The sequence below is a fragment of the Callorhinus ursinus genome, unplaced genomic scaffold, assembly GCF_003265705.2.
Source record: "Callorhinus ursinus isolate GAN/ISIS: 27379988/994484 unplaced genomic scaffold, GSC_fseal_2.0 scaffold38, whole genome shotgun sequence".
Classification (NCBI taxonomy): Eukaryota; Metazoa; Chordata; class Mammalia; order Carnivora; family Otariidae; genus Callorhinus; species Callorhinus ursinus.
This window is the reverse complement of record NW_027397100.1, coordinates 15,016,371-15,036,037: the sequence shown is the minus strand read 5'-3', so window position 1 is coordinate 15,036,037 and position 19,667 is coordinate 15,016,371. Positions and strand designations below refer to the sequence as shown.

Sequence of the window (19,667 nt, the reverse complement as noted above, 5' to 3'; positions counted from 1 at the left end):
ATACAGAAGTACAATGGTACTTATCAATAACTTTTGCAGTTAAGTTGCTAGCTGAACTGGCCATTTTTTCATGGAAAACCATTTTTACTTAATGACTGATTGACAAACCACAGCTATTCAGACTTGGGCTACATAGTAGACTCCAAACAATGTGAGCCTGTTACTACAATGAAAGCAACTGACATTGTTGCCAATGATTAAAACTGAAGCTTTCAAGTGAAAATTAGCAATTTGGAAGTTTGTATTCAAATTTGATGGCTTCCCAGGACTGATGGTGATGAGATTGGTAATATTAATGTGATTTGATATTGGATAATTAAATGAGTCAGCATTTAGCAAATCTGCGTAACTCAGTGAACCAGCATTTCCCAAATGATCAACACACCTTATTCTAATATCATACCTGGGTAAAAGATCCACTCAAAGGACATGCCAGACCAGTGGATTTAATTTTTATTTTTTAAGATTTTATATATTTACTTACTTACTTACTTATAGCGTGGGCGAGCAGGGGGAGGGGCAGAGGGAGAAAGAGCGAGAATCTCAAGCAGACTCTGGACTGAGCACAGAGCCTGACGTGGGGCTCGATCCCAAGACCCTGAGATCATGACCTGAGCCGAAATCCAGAGTCAGACGCCCAACCAACTGAGCCACCCAGGCGCCCCTCAAAACATTATTAAACTACTCTTCTCTTTTATCTAATAACTTGTCTTGGTAAGGCTTCAACAAAAACATCACTGCCTGCAGACTAAATGCAGAAGCAGAAATGAGAATCTAATTGTCTTCCATGCCTGATGATAAATAGGTCTGCCACAATGTGAAACAAGTCATTCTTCTTGCAGAATTTTTGTGTTTGGGGAAAAAAAATAGATATTTTTGTAAAAATCTCTTATTTGTGTTAACATGTGATGGGTTTATTGTTGTTTTTAAGTGAATGAATAAACGTGTATTTTTAAAACTCAGCTGTAATTTTTAATATGGTAAATATTGATTGATAAGAACCCAAACAAGAATTCTTCTTTTTAAAAAAAGATTTTAATTATTTGAGAGAGAGCAAGCGAGAGAGAGAGAGAGAGCATGAACAGGGGGGAGGAGTAGAGGGAGAGGGAGAAGCAGACTCCTCACTGAGCAGGAAGCCTGAGCGGGACTCGATCCCAGGACTCCGGGATCATGACCTGAACCGAAGGCAGTCGCTTAACTGACTGAGCCACTTAAGCGCCCCAAGAACTCTTTAATAATTCAAAATTTAATAATTCTTCCTCAATAATTCAGAGTTCAAGAGGGTTTCTGAGACCAAAAATGTTGAGATCTGCCGGTGTGGAAAATATAACTCAATGAATCAAAAGAAAAAAACTATGTACAGACGCATACAGCTTTACTATTTAAGATGAGAAATTGAACACGCTTAAAATACCCCATGGAGGTTGGGCAATCTGTAGCATATCGGCAAGATAAAATACCAGATACTAAAAAAGATGTATTTAGCACTTTAGTAAACAGATTATGAAATTTTAAGAAGAAAATGCAGAACACAAAGTATTGGAAACATTAAAAATATGTAAAGACAGACTGGGGCTGAAAATGAATTTTGAATGACAAGAGCTCTATATCTAAGGGTTTATTTTTAGTGAAGCCCGTTAAGCGTAGGAAAAACTGGTTTTTCAAAACAGCGAATAGGATTTGGGGCATACGGTCCGACTGAGGACAGATGGCTCAGAGGGAAATGGGTTAGAATCGTAAGACAACAACAACAAGAGCTAGCCTTAGATTTAAAAAAAAAAAACAACAAAAAACCCTTCCCTCAGGGATGGGCTGTTTTCAGTAATTCTTCCCTAGAGACCTCAGGAGTATAGGACAGACCTACTTTTCACTCCCAATTCTCCATCACAATGGAACGTCCTCTCTACGTGTACTCCTGGCCTAGAAGCAGCCAGCATCAGACCCAGTAGCCCTTGACAAGGTCTGGATACACATCGCCACACACTTAGGGAAGCAAATCTTTTTCTGCACGACGACGGACACCCCATGTGTTTGCTTTTGGGGGTTCCCAGGGGTGGGCTACACAAGATGGGGGTGTGGAAGGCGAGCGGTGAGACACAGGGCCGTGTCCTCCGGAAGGAGGCGGAGGCTATTTCCCACTCAGCGTACAAGCCTCGGCTGTTCAGTGATGGGCTAATGAACACCCCGCAGCAGCCAGATGGGCTGGCTCCCATGCTGCTCTTTTTCCCTCCTTCCTGCCCTCAGGCCCCACCCCCAAATCCTACATTTGAGGAAAAAACAAAAAGGTGAAAGCGTGAGTGCTGGTTGCCTGGCAACTCAGTGGTGGTGGGGGCTCTAATAAAGGAATCGGTGTCATTACAGACATCTGTGCTGACAGAGGAAGGGGCTGGCGAGGACGGGGGGTGGAGGGGGGGTGAGTGGCTGACAAAAAGCCTCCTAAGCGTTCGCCTCTTCTCCAACCATCTCATGTAGTTCAGTGCCCTAGTCCTGGGAGACAGACTGGCTTGAGAAAGACCTAATTGAGGGAGGGCAAGGCGATGGATTTTTCTCCACACTCCGTGTGCACTCACTATACTGAACTTGCACACAAACTGATTATTACATGAACTAAAACTGAAGGGTGCAGTGGGGAGAGCGCAGGCAGAGCACAGGGCCCAGTCTTCACCCTCACAGTTAGGTAACGCTGGGCAGTTACGCTACGTCTTTATCCGCCGTCTCTGCCTGTGTAAAGAGGGGATGCTACTGATCTTCTCACAGGCCTGTCTGGAAGATGAGCCACCATAAATGAAAGCATCTGCTTCAGCGGTCAACACGGCCACCAGCCAAGAAACGGCAGTTACCCCTCTCCTTGATAAGCGCAGACAATGTCGATGATAAAGGGACAATGTTCATAAGGGGCTGGGCCTAAATGCAGTCACCCAACACAACCTCCAGGTCCATACTCTCACACCTAAGTGGCTCTACTGCATCAAATCCTTTTCTGGGGGAAGAGGCTAGGTCTTTAAAAGCACAGTCAAAGGTTCTGTCTTTGGGAGGACCCTCCACTCATTTCACCTTCAGTCTGGTTTTGATCTCGACCTGCTACCTGAATGGGATCTTATCAAACCTTTACTATATTCTCAGCAATGAACTCGACACACCATATCCTGAGAGAGCTCTGAGACAGGCATAATAATTTTCAAGGTGCAGATGAGGAGACCAAGGTGCTCCCAGGCTAAATGTGTTCACCGAGGGACAGGTAAAGCTACGCCAGGGTTTGAATCTAGCTGATCAACTTCCAAAGCCTGTGCTCTAGACCGCCATACAATACTCTCTCCTTGATATGGGGGAGGCGGGTGGGGTGGTGGTAAAAAGGGACCGAGTCCCACGTGCTAAGAGTGGTATGCTGAAACAACGAGTCTCAGCTTTCTGCCTTACTACCACCCCCCTCCCTGCCCCCACCACTGCACTTGGCTCTAACCACTTCCTAACCTTCTGGGGCTCTGCACAGGTCAGGCCTTCAATGCTGGAACACCCCTCCTACCCTACTCTTCACTGACTGATGCATACTCCGCATTCTTGAGGAGCCTGTGGAGAGGTCAGCCCCTTCTTGGGGAAGCCTTCCCTGAACACCAAGCGTGGTTCAGGCTCCCCCTGCATGTGCTCCCTAGGACACTGGCCCTCCCGGATGAGATGGCAGCAGGAGAAGATGGCGTCACTGGTCTTCTCGAAGCACCCAAGGCTGGATCTAGTGCCTCACACCTAGTGAGCTCAAGAAATACTGTGAACTTAAGAACCTAAGTGGCTCCTTAGCATCTACATTTTTAAATACTTATTTTAAAATAATTAGAGTCATAGGAAGTTGGAAAAATAGTGCAGAGAAATCCTGTGTACCCTTCACCCAGTTTTCTCCAAGTTATACCACCAAAGCTCGCTCACGCTACCTCCCCGACCTTTATAATCACACCTACAGCCTGCCCCTTCCCTAACCTCTGGCAAACACTAATCTGTTTAGCACATCTATTAATACTGTTATTTTGAAAGTGTTGTGTAAGTGGAATCGTATAGTATGGGACCTTTTAGAATTGGCTTTTTTTCCCTCAGCACGATGACCCTGAGGTCCATCATTAATGTGTGCATCAACAGTTCGCTCCTTTACATTGCTGAGTAGTAGTCCATGGGGTAAGTGTGCTTACCCACTCACCAACTCAGGGACATCTGGATCGCTTCCAGTTTTTGGCTATTACAAATAAAGCTACTATGAACATCTGTCTACAGGCCTCTGCGTGGGCATAATTTTTGTTTCTCTAAGATAAACACAGAGGAGGACAATTTCTAGATCTTACTAGGAAGTGTTTGCTTAGGAGACTGCCAATGTTCTTGAATGGCTGTACCATTTTACATTCCCACCAGCAATGGATAAGACATTGAGTTTCTCTGCACCCTCTCAGCATTTGGTATCATTTCTATTTTTAATTTTAGCCAATGAAGGATTTCATTGTTTAATTTCCATTTCCCTAATGGCGCTGAATACCTTTTCATGTGCTGTGTGCCATCTGTGTATCCTTTTAGTGTGCTATCTCTTCACATCCTCATCCTATTTTCTAATTGTTTGTTTGTTTTTTTTAACCTGTAGAGTTTTGAGTGTTCTAGATCTTTCTAGATATGACTGCTCTGTCAGGAGTGTGGTTTGTAAACATTTTCTCCCAGTCTGTAGTTTATGTTCTCATTCTCTTAACAGGGTCTTTCATAGAGCAAAACATTTTTAATTTTGATGAAGAACAATTTAACCATGTCTTTCTGTTAAAGATTGTGCTTCTAGTGTCCTGCGAACGCTTCAGCAAGCCCTAGATTCAGAAGATTTTCTCCTCTGAGTTCTATGGTGTTGTAGCATTAGGTTTCACATTTAAATCTGTGATCCCATTTGCGTTACCAGCTCACATTCGTTCTGAGCCCTGGGCTGGGACCCTTGCCGAACTCATTATTATTACTGTTGTTACTGCTATTATTTGGTAGATTCCTTGGGATTTCCTATCTGGACCATTATGTCATCTGCAAACATGAACTGTTTTATTTCTTCCTCTCTTATCTGTATCCCTTTTATTTCTTGTCTTAATGTCGTAGCAAAATGTTCAGTACCATGCTGAATAAGAGTGGTGAAGAGTGGATACCTATGCCTTGTTTCTAAGGGGGAAAGCATTCAGCAGCTAATTTTAAATAAATCACTTCTGTCGGTATGATGATGAACCCATAAAATACCACCTAGGTACTAACAAACTATTCTCTAGTTGCAGGAAAGACATCAAAGTCTCAATCATGAGCAATCTCTTATAGTCTGAACCCAGAGGCCTCATTTCTATTGCTGTGTGTTCACATTTCCAATAAAGCCAAGGCTGGGACCTTTTTTTTTTTTCTTTTACAGGTTATTGAGATATATTTCACATATTATAAAATTCATCCAGTTAAAATATACAGTGCAATGGTCTTTAGATGTTCACAGAGTGTGCAAATATTCTAGTTAGAATATTTTCTGCACCCCAAGAAGAAACCCTGTACCCACTAGCAGTCATTCCCTATTCATGCCCACCAATCCCTCCACCTCAGTTCCTGGAAATGACTAATCTACTTTCTGTCTCTATGGATTTGCCTATTCTGGACAATTCACATAAAATCATACAATATGTAGCTCCTCTCGCTTAGTAAAATGTTTTCAAGGCTCACACAGGTTGTGACATCCATCAGTACTTCATCCTTTTTTTTACTGCTGAATAACATTCAACTGTATGCACGTGTCACTTTGTATATTGGATCATCGGCTGATGGATATTTAGGTTGTTTCCACTTTTTGGCTAGTATGAATAATACCATGGACATTCCCGTACAGAAGTTGTACGTGATTATGTGCACAAACAAGTACTATTTCACTGTGGTTTGGAGTTCCATTTCCCTAATGATTAATGATGTTGAGCATCTTTTCACATGCTCATGGGCCAGTAGAACCATTTATAAATTGGGTTGTCTTTTTATTACTGAGTTGTGAGGGTTATGCATTCTGAATACAAGTCTATTAACAACTATGATTTGTAAATGCTCTCTCCCATTCTGTGGGTTATCTTTTCACTTTCTTGACTGTCCTTTGATGCACAAAAGGTTTTCATTTTGACAAAGTCCACTTTGTACTTTTGGTGTTGTATCTAAGACACTACTGTCAAGGTCATGAAGATTTATTCCTGTTTTCTTCTAGGAGTGTTATAGTTCTCTTATGCCTAGGTCTATGATCCATTTTAAGTCAATTTCTGTGTGAGGAAGGGGTCCAGCTGCATTCTTTTGCCTGTGGATATAGAGTTGTTTCAGCATCATTTGAAAGGACTATTGTTTCCCCATTGAATTATCTTGGCACACTAGTTGAAATCAATTGCCCATGGATGTACGGGTTTATTTCTGGATCTTAATTCTATTCCCTTGGCTTTATATGTCTATCCTTATTCTAGTACCACACTGTCTTGATTACTGTAGCTTTGTAGTAAGTTTTGAAATTGGAAAGTGTGAGTCTTCTTTTTTTCTTTTTCAAAATTGCTTTAGTTATTCTGGTTCTCTTGCATTTCCATATGAATTTTAGGATCAGCTTGACAATTTCTGAAAACAAAAACAAAAACCCCAGAAAACAAAAAACCTGCGAACAAGAAACTCTGGGATTGGGAGAATACTGCCAATATTAAGCCTACCTATCTATGAACACAGAATGTCTTTCCATTATTTAGATCTTAATTTCTTTCAAAAATGTTTTGTTAGTTTTCAGTGTACAAGTTAACTTCTGTTCAATTTATTCTTAAGTATTTTTTCTTTGGGGGTTATTATAAATGGGATCATTTCCTTAATTTTCAGATTGTTCATTGCTAACATACAGAAATACAACTGATTTTTGTTTTTTTGATCGTGTATCCTGAGACATTGCTGAACTTGTTTATTTTAAAAGTTTTTTTAGAGGATTCCTTCAGATATCCTATATGAGGATCTCATGTAATTGGCAAACAGTTTGTTTTACATCTTCCTTTTTAATCTAGATACTTTTCCTTTTTCTCAAGTGATTGTCCTGGCTAGAATCTCAAGTATGATGTTGTATAAAAGTAACAAGAGCAGACATTCTTGTCTTCTTCCTGATCTTAGGGGGGAAAGCATTTGGTCTTTCTCCATTAAGTAGGATATTAGCTGTGGGCTTTCTGCAGATGCTATTTATTAAGAAACTCCTATTGCTAAATCCTTTTATCACGAAAGGGTGCTGGATTTTGTCAAATGCTTTTTCTCTATTGAAATGAACATGTGGTTTTTGTCCTTTGTTCTATTTATGTGGTATGTTACACTAACTTATTTTCAGATGTAAAACCAACCATTTCTGGGATAAATTTCTTTTGGTCATGGTATATAATCCTTTTTCTACGTTGCTGGATTTGTTTTGCCAGTATTTTGTTGAGGATTTTAAAATCTGTATTCAAAAGGGATACTGGTTTGTAGTTTTCTTGTAAGGTCTTTGGTTTTGGTATCAGGGCTTCACAGATCCAAACAAGGTCCAACACTGTATTTAGTTGACATAACTCTTTTAATAACAGCCCCACTCTCCCTTTTTTCCTCATGCCATTCATTTATTTGAAAATGAAAACAGGGTTAATTTATCCTGTAAAAAATTTTCATATTCCAGTTTTGGCTGGAATACATGTATCCTCATGTGTCTATTTAACTCATTCTTCTATCCTTCATGCTTCTTTTAATCTGGGAGTTATATCTACATCCAGGCTGCTGTGTAATTACGATTGCATCATATTAGAAGACACTTAATGTCTGGCTATCCCACTTTTAGTGTTAAGACTGATCTATGGGCTCAGGTGCTAGCAGCCTGATCTATTCATTATAAAGTTCTCCATCAACCTATTACCTAAGGGTTTTAGCAAACACTGACGATTTGTGCCTAGGTACGTTATTTCAGGAGAAGTTGTGACATGGTTATTTTTGATTCTTTCGGTTCTTCCAAGGCTAGGAATTTTAATCTTCATAATTATAAACTCCAGGCCTGATTCCCAGTTAGGGTGGCAGAGCCTCCAGGTGCCACTGTGGAAGCCCTGGGGGGATTTTTGCTTGCCACCTGGTTGGAGGGTCCTCACAGCACTTGAGGCAGATGCCAGAGACTCTGCACGTTCTACATAATGAATTCTACATTAGAAGAATGACCTGCATCCCACACAACTTTCGAAAGTCTTGTTAGGTATTCAGGGAGGCGTAAAGCCTTCATAAATTACCCAAATCTAATGAGACACTGTCCATCTAATATTTTGTTTGCCATTCTCCTAAGAACTGGTCATCATTTCTGAAAAGTCATGTTAGTAACAGCAATACAGTTTATACTATCTGAGTTTTGCTCCAATACATCTGTATATGCCAGCTTCTGTTATTGTGAAATTCAACATAATTCCATATACAAGTGCAAATGTCTGACTAAATTTTCCAGTGTAACTGTGCTCAGTCATCTACACAATCAAATAGACATTATCTTACTAATTACTCTCTATTTCTCATTTATATTATAGTTAGGACTTTATAGTGATTCCTTTTGAAGTGTGCATTCAATTAGATTATCTGTGAATTTCATCTCAAGAGAAGTAAACGAGATTTCACAGAATATTTGTTTTGACATGGGCAGTGAGTCTGAAAGAGCTGAGAATTACTATCTACTTAAAGTGTAAAAATCCACCCCAACCCCCTTGATTGCTGTCCAGTGCTTGTTCTTCAGTCTCGCCACCATATTCTGGCTACATCACAGCAGAGCACTGCAGTGGGATTTGACACTTGAACTGCAGCCCTGGCCCTGCCTCTTTATTAGTGGCTGGTGACCTCAGGCAGGTCATCTTACCTCTGTTCCTGTCTATAAAATAAGGTTAGATCAGACAAGCTGTTCCCAACCCTTCAACTACTTTTTATTATTCAACCTCCCCATAGGATTTCCGAAGAGTGCCAAAGAGACGTACCAATTGTTATTTATTGTAATAAATTGATTTCCTATTTTTTTTTAACTAATCAAAGATATAAAACTGCAAAACAGGATAAAATAACAGTGGTAGTGAACACTTACTGAGTGCTTATTATGGCCCCACAGTGAACCCCCAGGCCCCAATCACTACCACACTGGGGACTCCACATTGGGAAGCGCTGTCTCAGCCAGAGACTAAGGTCTTTCACTGGTTCTTGTCTCTTTCCTCAGAGCACGAGAGTCTCCTGTCGTAGATGCTGCCACCCTAACCTGCTAAGATCCTGGATGAGACATGCTCATACCCCATGCTGTTTTGGAAAAGTTCTGAAGTTGTCAACGAGGTTAGGTGACTACCATGAATGAAATGAAACAGGCAAGACAGTTGGCCTACATCCCCTCTGGGAAGGTACTTCTGCATCTGCATTTCCCTGAAATGCCTAGCCCTGGTCCCTGCAACCCGAAGAAGCTGGGTAGTTAGGGTGACTAGGAGTCGCACCAGAACTCACTGCTCCACTTACGTCTCCATCCACCAAGACTCTGACAATCTGTTGCAGACACATGGAGGCCAGAGAGGGGGCCAGGTGGCAGGATGGCTATGGCTAGAATCTGGTAGAAGCACGGGCTGGCTGCCCGCTGGGGGCTCTGTACTCACCAGGGAGGCTGCCGGCTCGTGTGTGGGTGCTGTGGCTGAATTCGGAGGGGGTCCACCTCTCTGGCAGTGGCAGGTGGAAACTCCTGGTGGGGACTGCTGACGCTAGCCTTGTCCCAGGGCTCATGGATAGGTGTGATGATTCCAGACACAATGCGAGACCGAAGTTCCTCACTGTTCTTGTAGGTCCTGTAGGAAGGAGACGAGGTGGCAACTGCTGGCACCCGGCTGGCAACCCCGTACACACTGTTGTGGCGGCGGCAACGGCGGCCCTGACAGCTCTTGGCTTTGCGCTTGGACTGTTTGCAAGGGTGGGAATGGGCCGCCCGGCGGACCTGCGTGAGGGGGGCAACAGCCCGGTGTCGTCGCCGAGATTTGGGCCTAAGCTTCTTAGGCATCTGAGTTGCCCCTCCTCGCTCACCACCCCATTAGAAAGAGGTGACGGTGCAGGGGCACAGGGCCTGGACTGGCTGCTCCTCCGTACCTGCCCAGCCCTATCCTCAGTCTCATTGTGTGTTCGTCACGTGTCATGGGAAGGGTCACGGATGGCCAAGGCTCTTAGGGAGATGAACCAGGTTCCTGGCCCAGGTAGGCAGGGCTCTTGGGGGCTCAAGGTCCAGTTCTGTCACCAACTCAGAACTGTCAGAAGGCTGCGCTGGGCCTCTTTTTGTCTGCCTGTGACAGCCAAGCATTGTGAGCTGTAGCTGAGGTGTTGAGGCAGGATGAGGTAGCGATGAGTGGGTGGTGCTCTAGAATTCCTAAAAATCTGGTGTTTTAAAATGAGCCATATCCTGGGCCAAAAAGCAAATCTTAAAAAACTGAAACTGTACAGAGTATGTTCTCTGACCATATGGAATCATACTAAACATCAAAATAGAAAGAAGTCTCTAAATACATGGAAATTAAGCAACCCAATTCCAGATAACCCTCAGGTCAAAGAGGAAGACATAAAAAAAAAAAATACAAAGCACTGACTAAAACTAAATACCTAACATATTAAAATATGTGGGATGGAGGTGCCTGGGTGGATCAGTTGGTTGAGTGGCCGACTCTTGATTTCGGCTCAGGTCATACCTCAGGGTTGTGAGATTGAGCCCTGCATTGGGCTCCCAGCTCAGCAGGTCATCTGCCTGGGATTCTCTCCCTCTCCTTCTGTCCCTCCCCCAACTTGTGCACTCTCTCTTTAAAATAAATGTAAAAATCTTAGAAAAAACTATGTGAGGATATGGCTAAAATACTGTTGAAAGGAAACTTCATAGCGCTAAATGCTTATATTGGAAAAGAGGAAAGAAATCAATAATCAAAATTCTGACCTCAAGAACCTAGAAGAAGAGCAAATTAAACCAGAAGCAAGGCTGAAGTAAGGAAATAATAAAGAATAAAAATCAATAAAAGAGAAAAATAGGAAAATGAGAGAGAAAATTAAATTAAAAAACTGGTTCTTTCAAAAAATGAATAAAATTGACAAACTTCTAGCAAGATTGGCAAACACAAAAAGAGAGAAGACACCAATCACCAATATCAAGAATGCCATGGGATATTACAACACATGTATTGCCACTGGAAGGATAGTGAGAGAATGCTAACAATAACTTCAACAACTTAGAACAGACCAATTCTTCAAAAACCACAAACTAACAACTCAGCCAAAATAAAATAATCTAAAGAGTTCTACTACAGTAACAAAATTCATACCTAAGCATCCAAAACAAGAACTCTCCAGAGCCAGATGATCTCAGTGGAGAATGCTACCAAACACTTAAAGAAGAATTAACACCAATTTACAGTTATTTCCAGAAAACAGGAGAGGAAGAAACATTTCCTAACTCATTTTATGAGGCCAGGATTGCCTCATATATATCAAAGCCAGACAAAAGAGAGCATAAAAAACAAAACTACAGACATGCATTTCCCATGAACTTGGATGCGCAAATGCTCAACAAAGTACTAACAAGTTGAATTAAAAAATATATAATAAAAAGAATCATACACCCCAGGACTCACTGTTGGTATGCAAGGCCGGTTCACTATTCACAAATCCCTACCATATCAATAAGCTAAGAAAAATCATATGAGCCTACCAACTGATGCAGAAAATGCATCTGACAAAGTCCAACATGCAAATCCATTCATGATAAAAACTCTCAACAAACTAGGAAAAGAAGGGAACCTCTTGAGCTTCATAAAGAACACCTACAAAAACCTACAGTTAACAAAATACTTAAGAGGGGCGCCTGGGAGGCTCAGTTGGTTAAGTGTCTGCCTTCGGCTTGGGTCATGATCTCCAGGTCCTGGGATCGAGCCCCACGTCGGCCTCTCTGCTCAGCAGGGAGCCTGCTTCTCCCTCTCCCTCTGTCAGTTGCTCCCCCTGCTTGTGTGCGCCCTCTCTATGTCAAATAAATAAATAAAAACCTTAAAAAAAACCCCACAATAATATACTTAATAATGAAAGACCTGAGTTGACTAGAGGATATTTCTGAAGCTAAGTGGGAGGGAGAGACCTGGGAGTAGGAAAGGAGGGAACAAAAGCTGAGCTATGACTTTTTTCCCCCTTTTAAGGTTTACTGGAATGGGAATAGAGGTAAAAGTCTTACAAATTAAGTTTGTTTCCCTTTAACTGGGAAGACACCAAACAGGTAAAAGTGGCAAATATGGATTGTATTCCCATATGGTTTAGGTGGTATGTTCTTGGGACCTTAAATACTGAGTTTTGGAACACGGCTGCTCATATATACGGAGCAATAATGATACAATAACTAATATTTACTGAGCACTTACTATGTGACAGGCACTGTCCTAAGTCCTTCACAACCATTAACTAAGTAAGTTTTCAGAACACCTATTAGTTACAAATCCAGTAAATAAAGTCAAAATTTGAATGAAAATAACATTAAAAATAATGAAAGATTGAATACTTTGCCTCAGACTGGGAACATGGCAAGGATGTTCTTTCTCACCACTCTCAAATAACATAACACTGAAGTTCTAGCCATTGCAATAAAGCAATAAATAAGAAAGAAGAAAAAATATAAAGATTAGAAAGAAAAGAATAAAACTTCCCTTTTTGCAGATGACATGACAGTCTACCTTGAAATTCCCAAGAAATCTACAAAAAAACCTCCAAGAACAATGAGTTCAGCAAGGTGACCGCATAAAAGATCAACACACAAAAATAAACTGCATTTCTATATACTAACAATGAATATTTGAAAATCAAAACTAAGAGCAGAACACAATTTATAATCACCCCCCTCCTCCAGAAAAGAAACAGCAAAAACATGTTCAGGATCTACATGCTGAAAATTACAAAATGATGATGAAAGAATTCAAGTAAGACTTATAAACGGAGATACCGTGTTCATAGTAAAAATGTCAATTTTCCCCATTATAGGTTTAATGATCTATAGGCTTAATGCAACTCCCAGCAAGTTTTTATTGACATACACAAGCTTATCCTAAAGTTAGTACAGAAAGGCATGGGCCCTAGAATAGCTCAGACTATCTTGACAAGATAAGTGGGAGGAATCATTCTACTCAATTTTAAGGTCTACTATGTAGCTACATTAATCAAAACTGAGTGATACTGGCAGAGGGACACACATAAAGATCAATGGGAAAAAAACAGAAAACCTAAAAACAGGCCCACATAAGTACAGACAACTGCTTTTTGAAAAAGTTGCAAAAGCAGCTGAATGAAGGAAGAACAAATGGCGTTGGAGCGCAATTGGACATCCATAGGCAAGAAAATGAATCTCTGTCTAAACCTCACACCTTATATATAAAAATTAACTTAAAATAGACCACAGACTTAAATGTAAAATATAAAACTATAAAAAGCTTAGGAAAAAACGTAAGAGAAAATCTTGGGGCTCTAGAGCTAGGCAAAGCATTCTTGACACCAAAAGCATGATCCATAAAATTGATAAATACTATGAAAATTAAAAACTTTGTGAAAGACCCTGTTAAGAGAATGAAGAAACAAACTACAGGCTGGGAGAAAACATTTATAAGCCATCATCTAAGAAAGGACTTGCATCTAAAATATATAAAGAACTCTCAAATATACAACAGTAAAAGAACTCAAACAATCCAATTAGAAAATGGGCAGAAGACACAGACACTTTGCCAAAGAAGATACACAGATGGCAAATATACACATGGAAAGATGCTCAACATCATTAGCCATTAGGGCAATACAAATTAAGACCATGAGGAAATAATACTACATATCTATGAGAATAACTAAAATGAAAAAGAGTGACAACACCAAATGCTGGTGAAGATGCAGAGAAATGTTATCACTCATACACTGGTGGTGGACATGTAAAACAGTACAGACACTCTGGAAAATCATTTGGCAGTCTCTTAAAAAAACTAAACATGCAACTGCCATTGTGCTCTTGGGCATTTATCACAGAGAAATGAGAATTATGTTCACACTAAGGCCTGTACCTGAATGTCCATAGCACCTTTACTTGTAATAGCAAACAACTGGAAACAACTAGATATCCTTCAAGGAGTGGTACACCCATACCATGAACTACTACTCACCTTTACAATGGAACAAACTATTGATGCATGCAACAACTCAGATGAATGACAAAAGCATTATGCTGAGTGAGAAGAGCCAATCCCATTAGCTTAAGCTTACATATTGTATGATTCCATTTACTTTTTTTTTTAAGGCAGAGATTTTTTTTTTTAAAGATTTTATTTATTTGTCAGAGAGAGAGAGCATGAGGGAGAATGCACAAACGGGGAGTGGCAGGCAGGGGGTGAAGCAAGATCCCGTCAGAGCAGGGAGCTCAATGTGGGACTTGATCCTAGAGCCCTGGGATCATGACCTTGGCTGAAGGCAGACGCTTAACCAACTGAACCACCCAGGTGTCCCTTAACATTCTGGAAATAAGAAGATTTTAGAGATGGAGAGTAAGTGGTTGCCAGGGGGTTAGGGATGGGGAGGGACAGTGGGTGTGGCAATAAAAGGGCCTCAAGAGGGATCCTTATGGGGGCAGCTGGGTGTCTCAGTCAGGTTAAACATCTGACTCTTGACTTTGGCCCAGGTCATGATCACAGGGTTGTGAAATCGAGCCTCGCATCTGGCTCCATGCCTGCTTGAGATTCTCTTTCCCTGTCCCCTTGTCTCTCCCAACCCTCTCTAAAAAAGAAAAAAAGAGGGATCCTTAGATGTTAAAAAGTTTCTGTATCATTTTATCAATGTCAATATCCTGGCTCTAATATCTAGTACAGTTTTGTACAATGTGATCACTGAGGTAAAATGTATAAGGGATACAAAGAATCTCTGTATTATTTCTTACAACTGCATTTAAGACTACAATTATCTCAGAATAAAATTTTTTGTTTTAATTTTTAAGTAGGCTCCACGCCCAGCATGGAGCCCAACATTGGGCTTGAACTCAAGCTCAAGACCTGAGCTGAGATCAAGAGTTGGACCCTTAACAAACTGAGCCACCCAGGTGCCCCTCAAAATAAAAAGTTTAATTAAAAAATACATTTTTATTATATAACCATAAGATAAACTGAGAATACTAGATCAGTGCTTTCAAGTTTTCGCTCACATAGAAGGGGGCCCAAGGAGAGTGAGAGAGAAAGCCCAGGGACTTCAATTTCCTGCCCTTACCCTTTCCACCAGAGCAATTTTACTCTAATTTAATATGTCAATCCTAAAGAACACTGTGAAGAAAGAGTTCCGTGGTTCAGAAGTGTAACACGTGCAATGGCTTGGAAGATCTAAGGGCCTATGGTCTCTACATCCCTACAACAATCAGGTTCTTGCTCAGAACACAGAACTCTGGGGACCCTGCTGCTTCCCTGACCAAGTTGGGCGGAAGGGGTAAATCTAAATCCTCTTTCCTTTCAATCAGATGAGCTGTGTGTGATACAGCTGGAAGGCCTCTGATCTCCTATGTAGGATATGTGTTTACCTGCAGAACTCAAGTCTGAAGTTCTTGCACAATTTCTAAGCCTTAGTAGCACTGCCATTTTGGTAGCAGCAAAAGACAGCTATAGCCTGTCATCCTGCAAGGGCAGAACCAGAAAGGGCAGGGCAGAAAGCAACGGGTTTATACTCCTTAGCAAATCAGTTTGCTCACCGAGGGGCACAAATCCCCACCTAGTGTGGATGAGACATGCCATGATGACCTAACAAGGAGGGCTGGATGGGGGAAGGTGACTAGAGACACGCAGTTCAGTGTCGCTGGCAGTACGATGGAGCAGGGAGGGAGGACCATCCGGTCAGGTATGGATCAGGAGGCAGATCCATACCCCAGTTCTCAGAGCCTCAGTTTCCATGGAGATGGTGCCCGGTGATGAGATATTTTTCCCTTTGTATGTTTACTAAGAGCTGCTGCACCAGCCCTGAGCACTCTGGGCTGACATCTCGTTTTGTTCTCAGAACACCCTGAGGTAGTACTGTTGGTCCCGCATTTCAGTCATCAAAAAAACAAAACACTCCCCCAGGACAAAACCCCAACAAATGTACTAAATAAATAAATAAATAAATGGAGACACTCACCGTTTCTCTCAGTACTGCTAAGGGAACTAAATGCTATAATGAGCATGTAGAGCCTAGTACAGGACCTGGGTTCTTCCACAGGTTTCATCACCTTCTCTTGCAATACAATTCCAGAAGGAAGAAGTCAAGAGAAAGGCTCCGTCCTTTCCTTACCCACTTTAGGGGTGCAGGGGTCATGGAGTGGGCAGCACTCGGAACAGCAGCTCGGGCTGCTCCCTGGGCTGGCCTCACTGCACTCATTCCACTGCCCACCATATGCAGAACAGGCCCAGGCCCTGCCCTCAAGGAGATCACAGGCCAGGGCGGGGAAGACCATCTCTAATCATAAAATACCCACTTATTAAATGCTTAAAACGGTGTTGTGAAACCTCAAACATGGTGGGGGGGGGCAGGAGAGGCTTTTCTGAGGAAGTGATGTTTCAATGGGAACTGAAGGAAGAACAGGAGTTGATTGTGTGAGGAGATCAGGGAGAGTGCTCTAGGCACGGGGGAGAGATCTGAAGGGGGTGGGGCATGGTGGCCCGTGACCCAGGCACAGCAACTAAGGGGGAAGTGGTATGGGACAGGGTTGCAGGGGTTAGGCTTTAGGCCTCATCAAGGATTTTGTTCTTTATCCTAAGAGCACACAACATTCACTGGAGGGTTCTGACTATTTTTCAGATTAAAAAAATTTTTTTAATTGTGGGAAAATACATATAAAATTTACCAACATAACCATTTGTTAAGTGTATAGCTCAGTGGTGTTAAATATGCAGATTATTGCATAATCACCACCACCACCACCACCCATCTTCTGAACTCTCCATCTTGCAAAACTGAAACTCTGTACCCAGTAAATAATAACGCCCCATTCTCCATTTTCCCAGCCCTGGCATCCACTATTTTACTTTCTATCTCTATGAATCTGACTACTATAGGTATCTCATCTAAGTGGAATCATAAAGTGTTTGTCTGCTTGTGAGTGGTTTATTTTGCTTAGCATAATGTCCTCAAGGTCATTCCATGTGGAAGCATATGTCCAGCTTTTCCTTCCTTTTTAAAGCTGAATAACTGTAGGTATAGACCACATCGTATGTATACCACTGTACATATATACTACATTTTGTTTATCCATTCACCTGTTCTAGGTATTCATGGATACCTACATGGCTTCCACCTTCTAGCTATTGTGAATAATGCTTCTATAAATGTGAGTATACAAATATCTATTCTGGACCCTGCTTTCAATGCTACTGGGTATATGCCCAGAAGCACAATTCTTGGATCATATGGTAATTTAATTTTGTGAGGAACCACAACACTATTTTCCATAGTGGCTGCACCATTTTATATTTTCACCAACCATGCACAAGGATCCCAATCTGTCCACATCCTGGACAACACCTGTTATTTTCTGTTTTTGTTTTTTTGATATTAGCCATCCTAATGTATGTGAGGTGGTATCACTGAAGGATTTCAAGCCAGGGTTTTAACCATGACTACGTTTTAAAAAGGCTGGTCTGACTACTATGTGGGAAATCAACTGAAGGGTGGGGAGCTGGAGTAAAAGTAGGGATCTCCTCATATACAGACTGCACGGAAGAGGGGCAGAGACAAAGGGGTGGCCTCAATCATGGAGGCAGATGGTTTGCAAGTCTGAGAGGAGTGGAGTGGGTTCAAATGGTTATTCCTGATTAGATATAATAAAATGCAACAGGGTTTCTAGGCAGTTCTGTGAATTTACACCGATGCCAGGCTTCCTCTAAAATCAAGGAGGTCAATGACGATGGCAAAAAAGTCTTACAATGGAATAAAATGGGAATAATTGGGCCTAACCGTGTAACAATTTCATTACACTTGTGGAGAAAGAAGCATTCACCTAAGTACCCTCTGAACATAATACCCTGACTATATACATCCTCAGTGGGACACAGCTGAACAAAAAGAATTGGAAAGAAATTGTATGTGAAACTTTATTTGTTTGATTTATTCTTCGTTGATACTGACGTAGCAGGTCAGAAACTATGTGTGTATTTTAGGATCAAACAAATGAGTAGATATGTTGAAGAGAGCTAAAGTACAGAATAAAAGAGTAAGAATCCCATGGTGTTAGATTAAAAACGAAAGCATCAGTTTAAAATTTAAGAAAAGACTTTAAGGGAAGATTCTAAGCTCTATTCACTCACTGAAAGGGCCTAGAAGCAATGGCATCCTTGGTATTAATGAGCACATTCGGGGCCCAGATTTTGTTTTTTAAATATGATTCCCCACTAACAGAAATCATGGCTCCTTAGAAAACCAGCTGACTTCAAGGCAGGGGCAAAAAAAAGTACAAGGTGAGGCTAGAACATCTTACTGTGTTAGAACGTTATGAAACACTCTACAAATGATGGGGACATGTCAAAAGGACAAAGGAGGCAGCCTAAAAGGGTTCCCACTGGTCAACTGTGGAAGAACTTAAGCATCCAAAGAACAACAGAAACGGACCATAACTTAGGATACAAAAGAATCTTTAAGTCTACACTGGTATTTTAAAAAATAAAAGGGACAGGAAGAATAGAAAACTTTTTTTGTAAAAAAGTGTTCATAAATGTAGAAAGAATGATTAAGATAGAAAGTTACTGTCTTACATTCATCTCTGTAATAACAGACTCAGGCGAGAATCATCGATAGATGCCAAGACTGCTGGATGAAAGACTGCTAGAAGTCTCGTGAGTCTCAGAGTACTCATGGTCTGCTGGTATAATCCCACAGATCACTTATTAAACACAAAGGAAAACAGATGCCCTTACTAGAGAGGAAGCTGGCAGACACCACCAAGTGATCAATCAACGAGACAGACATCTGCACCTGATGTGAGACACTGAGGAGAACACAGCCTCACCTTTGTAATGCTCTTGTCAAAAATGTTCAGTCTGAATCAAATGATGAGCAAATAACCTAATCTGATCACTAGGAAACAATCTGAACATTCTACATGATAACTGACCTTCAAAAACACCAAAGCCGTGGAAAACAAACATCTAGGAAACTGTTCTGGATTAAATGGAATTAAAGAGCCATGAAAATAAAGGCGATATGGGATCTTTGGTTGGGTAAGAAAGAACCCGCAAATGAAAAACCAAAACACTAGCTAAAAAGGACACTCCAGGATGACTGCAGAAATATCAACACGGACTGTGTATTAAATGATACTCCTGCATCTGCTCTACATTTCCCGAGTGTGAGAACTATGTTAAGATTATATAGGAGTATGCCCTCGTATGAACAAGGAGATACTGCTGAAATATTTAGAGGTGAGATTCACAAAGTCTAGAGATAATTCTCAGGTGGTTCAAAGAACAGACACAGAAAAATTAAGCAAATGTGGCAAAATGTTAAAAACTGGTAAACCTAAGTGATAGGTATATGGGTATTCACCTCATATTTTTAGCAAACCATCTTCTCTGTGGCGTAGCAAATTTCAAAATAAAAAGTCAAGAGAATGAGAAAATAAGCCAGACTGA

General features: G+C 41.2%; 1 protein-coding gene across 2 annotated transcripts in view; it reads right to left on the bottom strand.

The window, feature by feature from the left end:
* Positions 1-19,667, bottom strand: part of PSMF1 (proteasome inhibitor subunit 1) — a 42,119-nt gene that overhangs the window by 10,515 nt on the left and 11,937 nt on the right. For both annotated transcript variants that reach the window (XM_073880615.1, XM_025876014.2), the window contains exon 5: positions 9,651-9,836. In XM_073880615.1, coding sequence (XP_073736716.1) covers positions 9,651-9,836 — 186 coding nt within the window. The remainder of the gene's footprint in view (positions 1-9,650; positions 9,837-19,667) is intronic.